Source organism: Ochotona princeps, chromosome 10 (assembly GCF_030435755.1).
Source record: "Ochotona princeps isolate mOchPri1 chromosome 10, mOchPri1.hap1, whole genome shotgun sequence".
NCBI lineage: Eukaryota > Metazoa > Chordata > Mammalia > Lagomorpha > Ochotonidae > Ochotona > Ochotona princeps.
Window position 1 is genome coordinate 70,277,193 of NC_080841.1, and position 16,384 is coordinate 70,293,576.

Consider the following 16,384-nt stretch of genomic DNA (forward strand, 5'->3'; position numbering starts at 1 on the left):
TGACAGCTTTGGATACACCAAGAGTGTACTGTGCAAGGCAAGGGTAGAAGTAGGTAGATTCTTGAGTATCAGAGCAGGTGCTTTGTCAGTGGCTGAGACACAGAGCCACAGCAGAATGTGGCCGGATATGGAAAGCTTGAAAAGGTGGAATCCACAGGATTTTGGAGGACTTACCTATAGCATTACAGAGAAAGACAAGAGGCAAAGATGACTCCAAATGGGGTTTGGCTAGAATAAGTGAAAACATGAAGTCAGCGTCAACTAAGATGGAGGAGATTGTGTGTGGAGAAGGTTCAGAAAATATCTTGAATTTGATTTTTTTTCTTAAATTTTTGTTAATATAAAGAAAACAGATCAGATATCTTCAATGTAGGTACAGTTCCATGTCCGCTAAAGAATCAATAGATGTCAAGAAGGTGTCTTGATTTGTAAGTCTGGTGTCTGGTAGAAAGGATTGACCTGAAGATATACGTTTGAAGCATGCAGGTATTTAGATGATTTTTAAAGCCTGACTGTATGAGACCACTAAGAAGTTGAGTAAGGACATAGAAGACACCTAGAGTATTCTCTAGCGTTAATACCCAGCAAAACACTTTATCATCCAGAACTGTCACTCACCCTAAGGGAAATCTCAGGAACCTATGGAACTGTATCATAAAATGATAATAATAATAATAAATAAATAAAAAGATTTTAAAAATAAAAAAAGAGAGGCATGGAATTACTCCTCTCTCTGACTGAAAACACAGTGTTAACAGAAGAAGACATTTTTTTCTAACTCTAAGTGCAGGTTGCTTTAAATGTTAAAAATGTCATAAATAAAAGTTGTTATCTAGGTCATGGTCTCCTGAAAGCATAGCTTAAGATAGACTTGGACATGGATTTTTTGAGAAGTGATCCCAAAAGACAAGAATGGGCCATCTGACAGAAATAGAGAAAGAGCAAAGAAGAGGCAATGAGAGTGGACTCTGAGTTAGATATCAGAGGTGGGCAAAGGCCACTCAGCCTTCCAGAGCTCACCCCAAGAACTGTACCCCATTCTCCCTCACACTTGTGTCCCCAAAGGATGGGAAAAAAGAGGAACATTTTGCTACAATTACCAACCCCATTGCTGATGACTACTCCAGGAGACTTAAATGTCCTCACAAATCCGGGCATGGGCTGAGGAAACTCCGAGACAGAAAAGGAAAGAAATTCTGTGGTCCCTTGATGTGGGATGCTGATGGAATGCCAAAAAACAATAACTTTCGAACACACACTACAGCTACAATCCCAGGTGCATCAAGAGTATGTGATGTAAGGCCTAAGAGGCATGTATCAGAGCCTCCAGGTTCTGAAGTCGACTATCCATGCTGACATTTCTATTGCAATTTGAATGAAGTTTCCCAAATTTGATCAACAAGATACCTGCACAATGGGCATTAAGAAATGAACAAGCTTGGGACCTGGTAGGTCACCAAGATAACTCTATGTACATTGCTAAGTTATTTTTCTGTGTAGTCACAGAGCAATTCAGATGGTAGAAGTGGTTTATTCTTGGATGTAGTAATTCTTTTTTCTAATAGTATGACATCCCAATCTGTTGAAGATTACACAGAGAATGAAATTACTCTCAGGTAAATTACTGCACAGTTTATTCTTCATATGGTAGGTTATAACTCAGTTGTTATAGAATACCTTGTGGCACAATGGGTTAAGCCACCACCTGCAATACAGGCATCCGTTATGGGTAGCCATTTCTGTCCTGGATGCTCCATTTCCAACACAGTTTCCTGATAATGCACCTGGGAAAGCAGCAGAAGATGCCCCAAGTACTTAGATCCCTGCCGCGCATGTGGGAGACCTGGATGTAGTCTGTTTCCTGCCTGTGTCCTGGTCTCGCCATGTTTGTTGCCATTTGGGAAGTGAACCAGTGGATGGAAGACTCTCTGTATCTCTGTTTCTATAACTGTGCTTTTCAAATAGATAAATGAGACTTTAAAATCCAGCAGGCCCAATGAATAACCTCAATTTCAGATTAGCAAGCAAGCAAACAAAAAACAAAGTCTAAAGAGTTTGGCTTCTCAGATGTTGCCAAATTAAATGAGATGGATGCTTGCAGAATTATGTCAAAGACCCGTGGCCATTCTGCAACATTCTAAACGTGTGGATTGAAAATCACTTATCTTGTGGCTGGCATGGTGGTATGATAGGCCAAGCCTCTACATGTGGCTCCAGCATCCCATGTGGGCACGGGTCTATGTCCTGGCTGCTCCACTTCTGATCCAGCTCCTTGCTATGAGGGCAGCAAGAACTGGCTAAATTCCTTGAGACCCTGCACTGATGTGGAAGAACTGAAGGAGACTTGGGACCCCTGGATCCAGGTTTTGGACTGGCTCAGCTCCAACCATTGAGCCCATTTGAGAAGTGCATCAGCAGATGGAAGATTCTCTGTGTTTCTCCTTCTGTTTGTATAAATCTGCCTTTCAAATAAAAGTAAAATAAATCTCTTTTTAAGAAAAAAAGAAAATTACATTTGCTTCCTCTGCACAGATACATCTTAGATTAAGTGAAAATAAATTGTTTCTTCTATATATTACCTTATAAACTTATATGTGAGGTTTAGATGATTAATTAAACAAATACAGGTTCTCTGTTTCCTTTCTCAAAACACATTATGCCCAAGACAAATTGGGGCAGCAGATCTCAGCACGATACAAAGGTGTATGGATGCATGTGTTTCAGTTAATTTCTCTCTGCTTAATTTGACCTTTTCTACATGGTTGTGTTTCTCTCACACCCCTGTTTTGATCTACTGGGGAGACAGTTAATTAACAAAATTCAACATCTGAAGCAGAAGGCAGGAGACACAGTTCAGAAACACATGAGTCTTAAGCGGTCTGCTGAGATGTTGACTCTTACCAAGACTGCATTTCAGTGCACTCTGCCAGCCCCATTCTTTTCATCAACCCATCCCTAGAGTCCACAGTGACACAGAAACCTTGCCACATTCATTCTATGTGCATTCCGCCCTCTTCCCAAGGCCCCAAAGCCTTGGGACTCCACTTGCCTGTGTTATTCTCCCCTGCTTCCCACTAGAGTTACATGCAAATAAACGCCACATCCAAATAAAGTGTGAACTCTCAAAGCATAACACAATCTTTTAGTAATTATATTTTCCCACCTAGATCAAAATTATTGAAGACTTAATAGACCAATCCATGAAATCCAATCATGAGTGCATGGTATATAACAGAAAAAGCACATACACTCCATTATTTTCCTTGGGTGGGATTGAAAAAATAGATAACAGGCATTACCTCTACTGAAATAATAGTAGCTAGGTACAAGGCTGAAAACTGAATGCAGCATAATCATAATCCATTCTACATGGTTGGATGGATGATGGATGATTGGTCAATATTTTAGTATTCATTAATCAAAGGAAACTTGATACCAAATAACTTCTACCTTTTATTTGCATTCAATAGTATCACAAGAATTATTTACAAATGGCAAGTTGTAAAGTGACATCATAGCAAACATTTTCTTTAGGAATTTCCTCCTCAGCTCTGTAGGCAACTAAGTTGCATTGTACCTAGCAAGTGTTACACTGCTGGAAGAAAAACAACTAATAGCTGGTAAACAGCTTAGGTCTGGTTAATGCGAAATTCGTGTTAACTATAACAATGTGCTGGCTTAGTTGGTTATTTTTTTAAAGATATTTGAGGGGAAGATGACAGCATGTCAGCAGACAGGGTCTGGAGACCCACAGGCAAGTGCGTGTAGACCCTGGGCAAGCAGGCAGGGCCCCAGGCTGGCACGACACACTGCCAGAGGACTGGGCATGGTGATCTGGACATTAGCAAGTATGAGGGGCTGTGGATTGCTCAGAGAAGCAGGTTTGGAGATGTGTGGGAGCGAGGACTGCTGAGGGAGAACAGGACAGGTAAGCAGGGACTTCTGGGGACTTTCACCAATCAGGCTACTACACTTACAGGTAAATGAGGAGGTTGAGACCATATGGTTTAGAGGAAGGAAACTGGAGGACCTTTTTAGTCCAAACCAATACACCCACTCATGTAGGAGATCTGAGCTGGAATTGTTTGTATCAACCACCGCCTACTGGCACACCTGAAAGCCATGGCTGAGGGGCCTACCTGGCAGGGCTTTATCATGTTACCCACTAGTAACTGTTGGGGCAGAGTGTGAACCATGTTAGGCTAGACCATAACACTAATCAGCATCCAAGAGAACTGAGTCTAGGAGCAAAATCTGTGAGGGATTTGTGTATTCACCCCTGTGGAACAACCATACCAGCTGGTTTGCTCAAGGGCTGAGAGTGGTAATCGGCCAAGCTAGGCATGATCATGGAACTCACCAACACTCATGGGTGCTGAGGTTGGGAACAGGCCAGGCTGGTCCAGGCTGTAGCATCTGCAGCCATACCCAAGAATTGGATGTGGGATGGACCAAGCCACAATATCTACCAGAACATCCAAAGGCCAACAATGGAGGACAAACTGTTCTGGGCAAAGGTTTTAGCATTTGCTGGCACTTGTGAGTTCTGGGTCTGGGAGTGGGCCTGGTGAGGCAACTTGGGGAACTTCCGTGGTGAGCTGTAGCTCCCACTGGTGAGTATGTGAGTCAGAGTTGGGTGGTGATCAGGCTGGGCATGACTGCTTCCCTTGTCAGCCATGTGTGGGTTGGCTCTTCAAGGGGAAGACTAGGCAGGTCTAAGCCAAACCATAGCACACTGGCATACCTGGGAGCCACGGTCGGTTGCAAAACATACTGGGCTAGTTAGGCCATCACACCTACCAATTTGGATGAAAGCCAGGAATGGGGGTAGTTTGGGTAGGGCTAGCTTGCAGCACCTACCAGTGAGAGTTGAGACTGGTGGTGAACCAAAACAGGCCAGGTTATGGCATCTGATGGCAAAGACCAAGATGGGAGATGGTTATTTTGGACTGGGTCAGAGCAACCACCAGCATGCATAAGATCTATGGCTGGGGGCAGGCCAGGTCAGGGAGCTAAGGAAACATCCCTGCTAGGCTGTGGTTCCCACTGGTGAGTGCAAGAGCTAGAATGGGTGTGATGAACTGGGTTGGAAATTGCTGCAGTATCCCTTGGCATGGCTGTAGATTTTGGTGGGGTGAGCCAGACCTGGTTAGGCTCCAGCACCCACTGCTACTCATAAGAAATCCAGAGTGTGTGTAGGACAGGCTAGGCTAGGTCTCTGCACTTGCTGAACTACAGCAAAAGCTGGGTCTGGGAGTGGTCCAGGCAGGGCCAAGCTATAGCACCTAATAGTAAGAGCCAGAATTGGTGTGGGCTGGTCTGGCAAGGCCACTGCACCTGCCAGGACAGGAGGTGGGCCAAGCCATGCTTGGCCAAAAACCACTGGTGCAAATGAGATCTGCCATTGGGAGGTGATCTGATAGAGGTGCTTGGGGAGCTCCTCTGTCAGGACGCAGTTCCTGCAGGTGAGTGGAAGAGCCACGGCTGGGAGCAAGTCAGACCATACCAGATTACAGTATTCACCAGCATATGTGTAGGTTAGGTCTGGGAATGGGACAGGCTGGTCAGTTCATAGCACCTACTGCCAGATGTGAGAAACAGGATGGGTTGGGCCATAATACCAGCCAGTTCCCATTAGGGCTGGGAATTGGGGCTGGCTGGGCTGGGCTGGATTAGGCTGTAGCACCCACTGGTGAATGCCAAAGTGAGGTAGGCCATGCCAGACTGGGCCACAGCTCACATTAGCACACGAAATACCCAGGAAGGAGGGAGAGCCCAGTAGGGGAGATGTACGGGCTGCTTCTATTGGTAAACATGAGAGATGGGACTGGGGGCAGACCAGACTGGACGGGGCTACAAAGCCCATTGACCTGTGTGTGAGTGAGCTTGATTAGGAAGAGAGCCAAGCTGGGCTAAGTGACCATACCCACTGTGCATGCATCAGTCAGAGTAAGTGCAGGTTGGCCAGGGTCTGCTGCAGCATCGGCTAACAGGTACTGAGACTGGAGACAAGTCCTGTCAGACTAGACCGCAGAACCACCCAGAAACTGTAAGACTTGGGACTGGATATGAGCCTAGTAGGGAAACTGTGGAGACACCTCTGATGGGCTGCAATTCCCACTGGTGAGCAGAGAATCAGGGCTGGGGGCGGGTCTGGCTGGACACATGATGGTACCCACTGGCATAAGTATGGGCTAGACAGCAGAGTTGGTCAGGCTGAGCTAGGCTCCAACACTCATTGTGTACAAGAGCTGAACGGGATGCAGGACAGATTGTACCAGTCTGATGTACATATCAGCATGCACAGAAACCAGGGCTGCAAATGCACCTAATGGGGGTTAGTGAGGGTCGCTCTGACTAGGGTGTAGCTCCTGCTAGTGTGCATGAGGGCCAAGTGTGTGGTGGGCAGGATTAGGCTGTGCTGCAGCATCCACTGGTTTGAGTATGAGATGAGGCTTGGGACAGAACTGACCAGGCAATTCGAAGTTACACAGGATATCATTGAAAATTTTGCCTGTGATTTCTTTAACATTGTAAGTTTTATAAGTTCACTAGTTTGCATAAATATAAAATCTATACTTAAATAAAAAACAAACTAGAGGCATTATGTTCTTCATTAATGTAATGAGATTAAGGCCAACTAATACGTCAATGTATTGTTCACATGTTGTTCTGATGTATTTTTGCAAGACTTATGTTTACAGCTGCATGTTTCAGAGTCCCCAAGTGCCCTGGAAATCCTATAGTAAACTGTATTTTTACACAAAGCAGTATATCTGTGCATGCATAGATGGAAGTAAGCATCTGCTATTGCTAAAACTAGCAGGGCTGCATATCTGTCCATCGTCTCCAGGAAGTATTCATTTTATTTTACTTTCTGTTTTATTTTTAATTTTATGGTATATTTCCTTACTCGCTTCCCAAATTTCCTCCCCACAATTGATTTCCCCCATATTATTACAATAGTATAGTCCTTTGTATGCAGTCATAAATCCATCATTCTGTTTTTTAAGTGTATCCTGACATTGCAGGTACAGACAATGGTGGACAATTGAGCATCCTATTGTCAAGATATATTTAACAGCTTCACTGGGAATCCATCTTTGATTTGAAAGTAGAGATGCATACTGTATTGTATCTTCACATCTGGATGGCCTCTATTATGCAGTTACTGTACATTCCCTTAAAGGAGAGGTCATAAAGTAAAATCAACAACAGAAATAAAGTTAAAAAAAGTTTACAGCTCTGTGGAGTTCAGTAACCTGCTGCTGAATAACCAATGTGTTGATGAAGAAATGAAAAAGAAAACACAAAAGCTTCTTGGAGAAAACGATGCTACTTTGTGATCTATGAACAAGTAAAGAATTTAATAAGATTTTAAAAAAGAAAAGAAAAGAAAAATATCAAAAGCCATGGGTTTCAGCAGAAGGAAATAATAATTTTACTTGGAAGTCCAAAGGGCCAACTTCAAACCATTCAAATTGTAGCACAGCAGGCTGCTCTGTGCATGGAAGTTGTCTTTCCAGTTGCTCAGAACTGAGATTCTAAATCAAATCATCTTTCGATACAATTGCTAAACTTATTTTCCCATAGGTCAAGGTCAGTTGTAGTAGCTTAGATCCTTAATATGTTTTCTAGCTTGTCTCTAGCATATTAATATATAATTTTGAATAAATTCTAAGCATATCTAGTTTGAGAGTATGAATGTTACTTTCAACTAAATGTCCATATTGCAGATCAGTTACTTTATGACTTTGAGAAAGTATTTTTTAAGATTCATTTTATTTTTATTGGAATGGCAGATATAAAAGAGAAGAGACAGAGAGGAAGATCTTCCCTGTGACAATTCACTTTCCAAGTGGCCACAACAGCCACAGATGCGCTGATCCGAAGCCAGAAGCCTCTTCCAGGTCTCCCACATGGGTGCAGGATCCCAAGGCTTTGGGCCATCCTCCACTGCTTTCCCAGGCCACAAGCAGGGAGCTGGATGGGAAGTGGGGCCGCTGGGACTAGAACTGGTGCCCATATGGGATCCTGCTGCTGCAAGGTGAGGGGTCTTATTTAGTCGCTAGGCTACCACAAAAAAAGTGGTTTTTGTCATTAACAATTTTTTTTTTACCAAGTATCTACTATATATAAAATATCTTTGGTGCTGTGTGAAGAGATACATAAATTATGGTTGCTGCCATGTAAACTTTCAAACCATCAGAAATTTAAAGTACTCTCCAGTAAATTAATACAGATTCCATTATTAGTGGTAGCAGTAATATGATTTCTACCAGCTGAATTTATTCCTTTGTCCTAGGTGGACAAGTCCAGTGTAAGTTGGGTAAGTATTTAGTATTTTTGGAACTAGATTACTGTGTCATGAGTTCTGTAGGAAATACTGAAAGTGGAAATCGCTATTCTTAATTTCAGTTTTATTTTTGACCTGTAGCAAGCTGTAGTTTGAGTTTTTGCTCTCTCTTTTACAACTTTGTGGTCCCTTAAAACCTCATGAGTTTTAGTAGTCAAATGAAAATCATAAAATTATTTTTTCTTTATAATACAGAATTTATTTTATTTTTGATGATACACTATGTCAACATATTAGCTAGCCTTAATCTCATTACATTAATGAAGAACATAATGCCTCTAGTTTTTTTTATTTAAGCGTAGTTTTTATATTTATGCAAACTAGTGAACTTATAAAACTTATAATTTTGAAGAAATCACAGGGAAGTTTTCCAATGTTATTCTGTGTAACTTCAAATTGTGTTTGACAAAACTATGTAAGAATTTAAAATAAGTACCAAGTTTTTAGAAAGATTCTATATACTTTTACAATAGGCATTTGTGTGAAAACCATAAACTGAGAAGGATCAAGTCAACAGCAGACTAATAGACTTTATATGAAAGGCAGAATAACAGGAGGGAAGACATAGAGATCTTTCTCCACTGGTAGGTTCACTCCCCAGACAACCACAATGGTCAAGACCAAGTCAGGCTGGAGCAGGTAGCCTCATCTGGGCTTGCCAGGAGGATGGCAGGCACCCAAGCACTTGTGACATTCTCTGCTGCTTTTCCCCACCAACAGGAAGCTATTTCAGAAGCACAGCATCCAGAACACAAACCAGTGACCATATGGGAAGCCAGCATCATAGGTAGTGGCTTTCACCTACCTAGTATGCCACAACACTGACCCCAATGATAGAGTTTTGAAAGGCCATTTAAAGTTTACCATATAATGCAAAGTTCCTTTAGCAAACATGTATTATTTTATGTACTTAGCAATGAATACACTTTGTTAAATAAATTTTTGCTTCAAATAAATACCTAATTAATCCGTCCAAACTATAATTTAAAAATACCAGTTCTCTGAATTGAAAAAATAACTCTGAAAATTTTATTGTTATAAGTTTTTATTTTTAAATACTTTCTGCATTTATGTATTTGTTAGTTAGACAGCAAAGCAAAGAGAAGAAAGAAGAGAGAGGAGAAGAGAGATGAAAGATCTTTTACCCACTGGTCCACTCTCTCATGTCTGCAACGGCCAGGGCTGGACCAGGTTGAGGCTAGGAGCCAGGAGCTCCTTTCTTGTCCTCACCAGGATGGCAGGGCCCAATGACTAGAGCCACCACATATTACCTCCTGGCTGAATGAGGAGACACTGAATGAAGTTAGGATGGGGATATTTCAAGCGACGTTTAACCCTACAAGGTCCACCTCAATGTTTTAATTTTGACTTAATTTAAAATCTACAGCAAAGTTAGCAGCACAAAAATATTTCATATATTTTAACTATTTCACTGATCACCTACAGCTACATTTTGCTGCATGATTTAGTCACTCAATAGACAGATGGTTCTAACCTCATATGTATATAATTTCATAGTGAGGAGGATGGGGATAGTCTATACATTAGCATCTTCCCTTGTGTGTCCTACAAAGAGTGTATCCTCACACTAAAATCACTATAAGGATCAAAGTTGGGAAATTTAATATTGAGGCGGCATTAACATACAACATATGAGCCATATTATATTTCCATCAGTTATCACAATAATTTCCTTTATATCTACTTCATCCAAAATGAAATCCAGTATTGTGCACTGGATTTGTTTGCCACGTTGCAGGCTCTGATGGAGAATAGCTCTGTAGCATTTCCTTGTCCTTTCTGACCTTGACATCTGAGATACTCCTTCAGCCATTCTATTTACCACAATGAGCTAACAAATGAATGATTGGTAGTCAAGCTAGCCTGCTGTAACTTTGTCTTCACATTTGGGAGAACATGATTCACATAAATGAATCTCTATGTAGCAGTCTAACAAAACTAATACAATTTTAAAACAATAATGAGATAAATAAGGGCTTAAAAAAAAGTCTGAAAAAGAAAATTTTCAGTCAATGAAGAAGAAACAAGCATGTGGAAGCTGCAAGCATTAGACACAGAGCACAACCCACACAAGGGGCAAGATGAACTAACCATGGCTAAGCCTTGAAAACATGTTCCTGCTCTTGTAGGCAGGGCAGGTTTCAGTTTAAGAGAATGGACATGCATGAAGTACATGAAGAAATGGAGAATCAATATAAACATTGCCTTCTGAACAACGATGCCAGATATAATAGCATTTTGGAGCATTTAATCTATAGAAAATGTGATAATTAGAATGTTACATTTGGGACCTCATGAAATCCTTATCACCATTCTAGAGAGCAGGGTCTATTACTTCGGCATACGTATGACACATATGAAGTCTGAAGGGGTTACAGAGTTAAGGCAAGATCACAGTACACACCCGTAGTTGGGTTAGGATTCAAGCCCAAGGCGTATTCCAGAGTAAGCTGACTTGCTTAACTATGACATTTCTCTGGGTGGGAGGTCAGTTTGGAGGTGAGCACCCAGGGAAGTCCAGCACCCTATGTATGGGGTGTGCTCCAACAGCGGAAAACAACACAACTCCAGATCAATAAGGTTGCTGTGGCCCTCCCAATTCCAAACAAATGAGTCACCACGGAATTCCACTGGCCACTAACCCCATCTGCTGGACACACGTAGGGACAAAAATCCAATCCCTGTAAAATAATTAATGAAAGGGAAAAAATATACCAAAATGAGAAATCAGGGAAATGACAAGGGAAAAACACATGCCCGGGCAATTTGGTGGGGTATTCTGATGCTACAAGTAGAGTAAAACTGTTTAAGCTCTTGATAACACTAGCAAATCTAGCTTTACAGCAGGCTACAAACTTAATGTTAGGCCTGCAGGAAAAAGGATGGTGGTGATTATTGATTAGGAAAATATGTTCATGTTCTGTTACTCTCTTCCAGCTAAACTTGGGATAAGCACTGTAAATGGACGCTGATCCTTGTCTGCAAAAAATAAAATAACTCCAGCTCTGCAGCTGTGAAGGCCAGGAGCAAAAGAGAGCAGCTGTGTGGTCCCAGCGTGAGGACCCAAGTCTGTCCCCAGAAGCCCGCCATCCTTCTGCAGACGGCTTGCCTTAGGGCTCAGCCTCCCTGAACTGTACCACTTTCCAAGAGTATCCCTCTGTCCCATCCCAAACAATACCTATGTCAGTCTCTCATTAGCTTTCTGCCTTGGTTTTCCCAAGGACAGAATTCAGACTGAGATGGCATCTGAGAAAGGCGACCTTGTCCCTGGCTCATGCAGCAGCAGCCTGGGAGAGGAACGCCCGGATTTGAAGAGACAGCCTGACATCCAGACTTGGTTATTCTGGAATGCTGCTACTATCCAAATGTCAGGTCCCTTTAGCTCACAGGCAGCTGTCTATTTCAAGAAAGATGCCAGGAAGGTCTCTGGGCTGTCAGCACAATTTTAAATCATGTCTTTTGAACACACCTTTGATGGTCTTTACCGGTCTTTTGTCTGCAGTTGTCCACATCTAAATAAAAGCTTAAAAAAAATCACACCACGATATTTTCTCTAAGGGTTCAGGCCTACCTCCTGGCTCCTTTATCCAAGAGGGAGAAGAAGAAATGTGAGACCTGGGGTTCCTTCCCTACCTCTGCAACTCTGTAGGAAGTGGACTTCACCAGAATGGGGAAGCCGTCCCATTTTCCATGTCCCATCGTCCCTGCTCTGCAGACTCACAGCCACCTGCCACGTTCAACTCCCAAGAAGGGTTTCTTCCCTCCTTCTTCCTCTTCTTCTCAACCTAGCACCAGCTGCTACAGACTTTTGCTGCTCCCTCTCCTTCCTGATTCATGGAGAATCCATTCTCCCCAAGTTCTGTCTTGGGCACTGGTTTCAATGGGACAGAATGTCTGAGATAAAGTGCTAAGAACTCAGTGTTGAGGCTTTGTCTCTTTACACGTATCATTAATGTTTACGTGTGTGTGCAAATTCATTTCTACAACTATGTCTGCTGAATAATTATCCTATGATCCATAATATCTACCGTGCCAGCAGTTTCATTTATGTTATTCCAAATTTTGTTTTTCCATAAAGACATATTTATTTTTATTTGAAAGGCAGAGTTATAAAGAGAAGCAGAGACAAAGAGGTGTTCCATCTGCTGCTTCACTCTGCAAATGGCCTCAGGATCTGCAACTGAGCTGATCTACAGCAAGGAACCAGGAACTTCTTGGTCTCCCATATCGGTACAGGGGCCCAAGCACTTGGGACATCCTCCACTGCTTTCCCAGGTACATTAGCAGGAAACTGGGTACGAAGCAGAGTACTCAGAACACAAATTAGTGCCCATGAGCCACAGGCAGAGGCTAAGGCTACTGTGCCATGGATCCCGTACCAGTATATTGGGTTTTTAGTACTTTGTCTGCCTTGGCTCCAGGGCTACTTTTGGCCATTCCTTATATCACAAATTTCTCATCAAAGCAAAGTATGACAACTGCTGCCCATATAATCTGCCATGATATTGTGAATAAAAGATGTTATACATTAAGACAGAAATATGGAATACATTCTAATAAATTAAAGAAATATTTTCAAAAGTCCTTGGTTTTTGACTCTGGTGAGTTACAACTCTTATCCCAGGTCAGGTTGTTGAACTCCTTTAGAATGAGGAGAGATGAATACTGGATTTTCATGCAACTTGACAAGGCCAACATGAAAGATATATTTAGTCAAAGAACACTTTACTGGCTTCAAATCGTCACCTGTAGCCAGCTTTCTGCTCCGTCACTGAAGAAGGGCAGATTTGGCTAAGCGTGTGCTATGATCCCAGCTACATCAAGGCTACACTCTGTAATTGATCTTATACTGAAAACCATGGCTTTTTGTTTTCTATGGTTGTAATGAACATGACATGGGAGGTAGACTAACTCAGACAAACAGCCTTTTCTTAGAGAGTAGGTCCAGTTTAAAGGGAAAAAAAAGCAGGAGAAAATCACTGACTTTTAAAATAAGGAAGAAAGTAGGAGTGTGCAAATTAAATAAAGATAAGTTGCTAAAGGTTAGCCAGTTACTCTGGGTGGTGTTATAAGCAAATGGCATAGTCATTCTCTGGTTCTACAATATTTAGATGTTTTATTTCAGTCACATAGTGGGAGCTGAGAACAAATGTGGGTAAACCAGAAACAAAATACCTTCACAGAACATAAGCTGAAACCTAGTCCCTTAATCCTTCAACGTTGAATCATATGTTATGTCTGGACCACAAATGGGGAGAATGCCAAAGTAGCTATGGTGTCACCATGGCTTGGTACACACATTCCCACAAGTACACACACGTCACACACATGACAAGTATAACCAGCCTGAGAATGTGTTACCATCCCTGTTCTTGTACGAGCTCCATGGTTCCATAATAAATTAGCAGACACATAGGGATTTAAAATGCCTTCTTGCTAGTTCCCAGTTTCTGTTGACCAGAAGTCAAGTATTGCAGAACTGGGTTCTCTGCTGAATGTACCACTAGGCTGGAATCTATACTTCCACTGGGGTACATTGTCTTCTGGAGCTCAAGGTCTGCTTCCAAATACACTGCAGCTGCTGGAAGTTAGTTCCTTACAGCTATGGAACAACGCTCGTATTTTCTTGTTGGGTTTCAGTGAGGCTTGCCATTCCCAAGGCCCAGCCACACAGTTCTCACAACAAGCTTGCCTAGTTCTTCAAAGCCAGTAACTAATTCTCTCTCTCTCTCTCCCTCTCTCTCTCTCTCTCTCTCTCTCTCTCTCTCTCTCTCTCTCTCTCTCTCCTTCTCCTGTAATCTGCTACAATAGAGATTCATACTTGTGTAACAATATAATTATGAGAGTGAGCCAATCATCAGCTTGGCTGTACACCACCGCCAAGCAAGGCAGCAACCATTTTACTGCATGCCCAGGCCTTATGCATTCTTAAATAGAGAGGATGAAGCTATGTGTGTGATGGCAGGCTTTCAGAGACCCCCTTAAAAAGCTGCAACTACAACTGCTACTCAGAATCAAGGCTGCGCTTGGCAACAGAAGATCGGGGGCACAGCCCAACATCATTTTTACCCAGAGCCTCAAAGCCAAATGGAAATGTCAAGATCAGGGACAGGCTTCTAGGCAAAGGGAGATAAGCTACAATAATTTGTCAGTGGCTCCCCAGATGAAAAAAGTCAAGTCTCAGTCTCAGTATCCTATTTCATGTATGCCCAACAGAGATGCCAATTCTATAGAAATCATCCAGTTATTCTCAGGCTGAAATGTGCAGTTTCCCAGGAATTCAGACAACCTCAAAACCTAATGTCTGGGCCCAGCGCAACAGCCTAGTGGCTAAAGTCCTCGCCTTGCATGTGCCAGGATCCCATATGGGCACCAATTTGTGTCTTGGCTATTCCACTTCCCACCCAGCTCCCTGCTTGTGGTGTGAGAAAGCAATGGAGGACAGCCCAAAGCCTTGGGATCCTGAGCCCGCGTGGGAGACCTGGAGGAGGTTCCTAACTCCTGGCTTTGGATCGGCTCAGCTCCAGTTGTTGCAGCCACTTGGGGAGTGGATCTGTGGACAGATCTTTCTCTTTGTACTTTCTTCTCTCTGTATATATGTCTTTCCCATATAAATAAATAAATTTTTTTAAAAAGGAAAAAAAACACCTAACTTCCTGGGAAACCACCCTTTTCTCACCACACTCCTTAACAACACCATACAATGGCTACAAGCCAATATGGCAACACTGCATTCTTTAGAGAAAGAATAAAGCATGATGTTCAAACTGCAACACTGGCATTTTCTGGGACAGAAATAAAAGAGCCAAAGAGCAAATTTCAACCTTGGAATACAAGCTCTGCACAAATATGTCCCTTTAAATGTCCCTTCTGCTTGCACTGAGTTATACCCTGTGCCCAAGCACTGGGAGAGCTACACCTGTGCTTGCGCTGTTCAGGAAGACTCTTGAGGCAGCTACGCACGTGCTTGTGAGTAGCCCTAAAGAAGTGAACAGCCTCCCTGGGAAAGCGTCACACAGCCAGGCTGTGGGGCAACTTTCAGCAGATAAGAGTCACCCCAAGCTGGACAGAATGAGAAGGTTAGGCCTGTTGTTCCAAAAAGGTGAAATTACCCAGCAGCCTGGGACAGCTGTGAATCTCAGGGGCCACACTCCAGGGACACCAGGATTTTGGTGGGTCTCAAGACCTGGAGCAAAAGACCCAGCTAAGCCAGGATGAGAAATGGTAATAGTAAGTTTGTGTTACTTGAAGCAACACAATTTGTAATCACTTGTTAGGCAGCATAGAATATCAACATGCAACCAAATCAACAGAAATATAAACAAAAAGGCAAAATCAGTTTGGGGGAGCTTTTGGTAGCAACACTCAATAACTCAACCATAGTTGGCTTTACCCAGGAACTAAAATATTTAAAGGCATTCCAAATGTACTGAAAACTAAAGTTAGCACATTTTTTGTGATAAGTGATATAAATGGGCCCAGCTGTGGAGCTTTAACCACATGACTTCAACAAGACAAAAGTGATGCATGTTTCTGTGCAGACATCCACATTCACGGAAACAAGGGCACTTACTCTGAAAGTTGTTCACGGAGAAGACTCGAGGATGGTAGAATCCTGCTTTGCAGACGCACTGATAGGCTCCTAGAACGAACCCCAGGCCTTTAATCGGCATACACTATGAAAAAGAGAGGACATTGGGACCATGAATCACCATTTAATACACAGTGTAACGACAGCTCAGAAATCTCTACCAACGCAAATGACAGCAGAACTTGCACACATTCAAAATTAAATAACTCTTTTTTTTTACTTCTTATTCTAGGTTTGTTTTTCAACAGACAAGTTTCTAGAAGTAGCAAACCAAGTTATTTTTTTCTAAATCTATTCCTTTACACCTGTGTTTGCCATATATTTTCACCTCCTGCAGTTGCCAGAGGGAGTAATTACTAGACACAATTTTTGTTTTTCATGTCTCACATATCCTCTTACAGTTTTAAGAAATATTT

The 16,384-nt window shown here is 42.4% G+C and overlaps 1 protein-coding gene across 1 annotated transcript in view; it reads right to left on the bottom strand.

Annotated features, from left to right (window-relative positions):
- Positions 1–16,384, bottom strand: part of GPR158 (G protein-coupled receptor 158) — a 337,238-nt gene that overhangs the window by 146,065 nt on the left and 174,789 nt on the right. Inside the window, 1 exon segment of the mRNA XM_004588529.3 lies at positions 15,951–16,053. Within this exon segment, the coding sequence (XP_004588586.3) occupies positions 15,951–16,053 (103 nt within the window).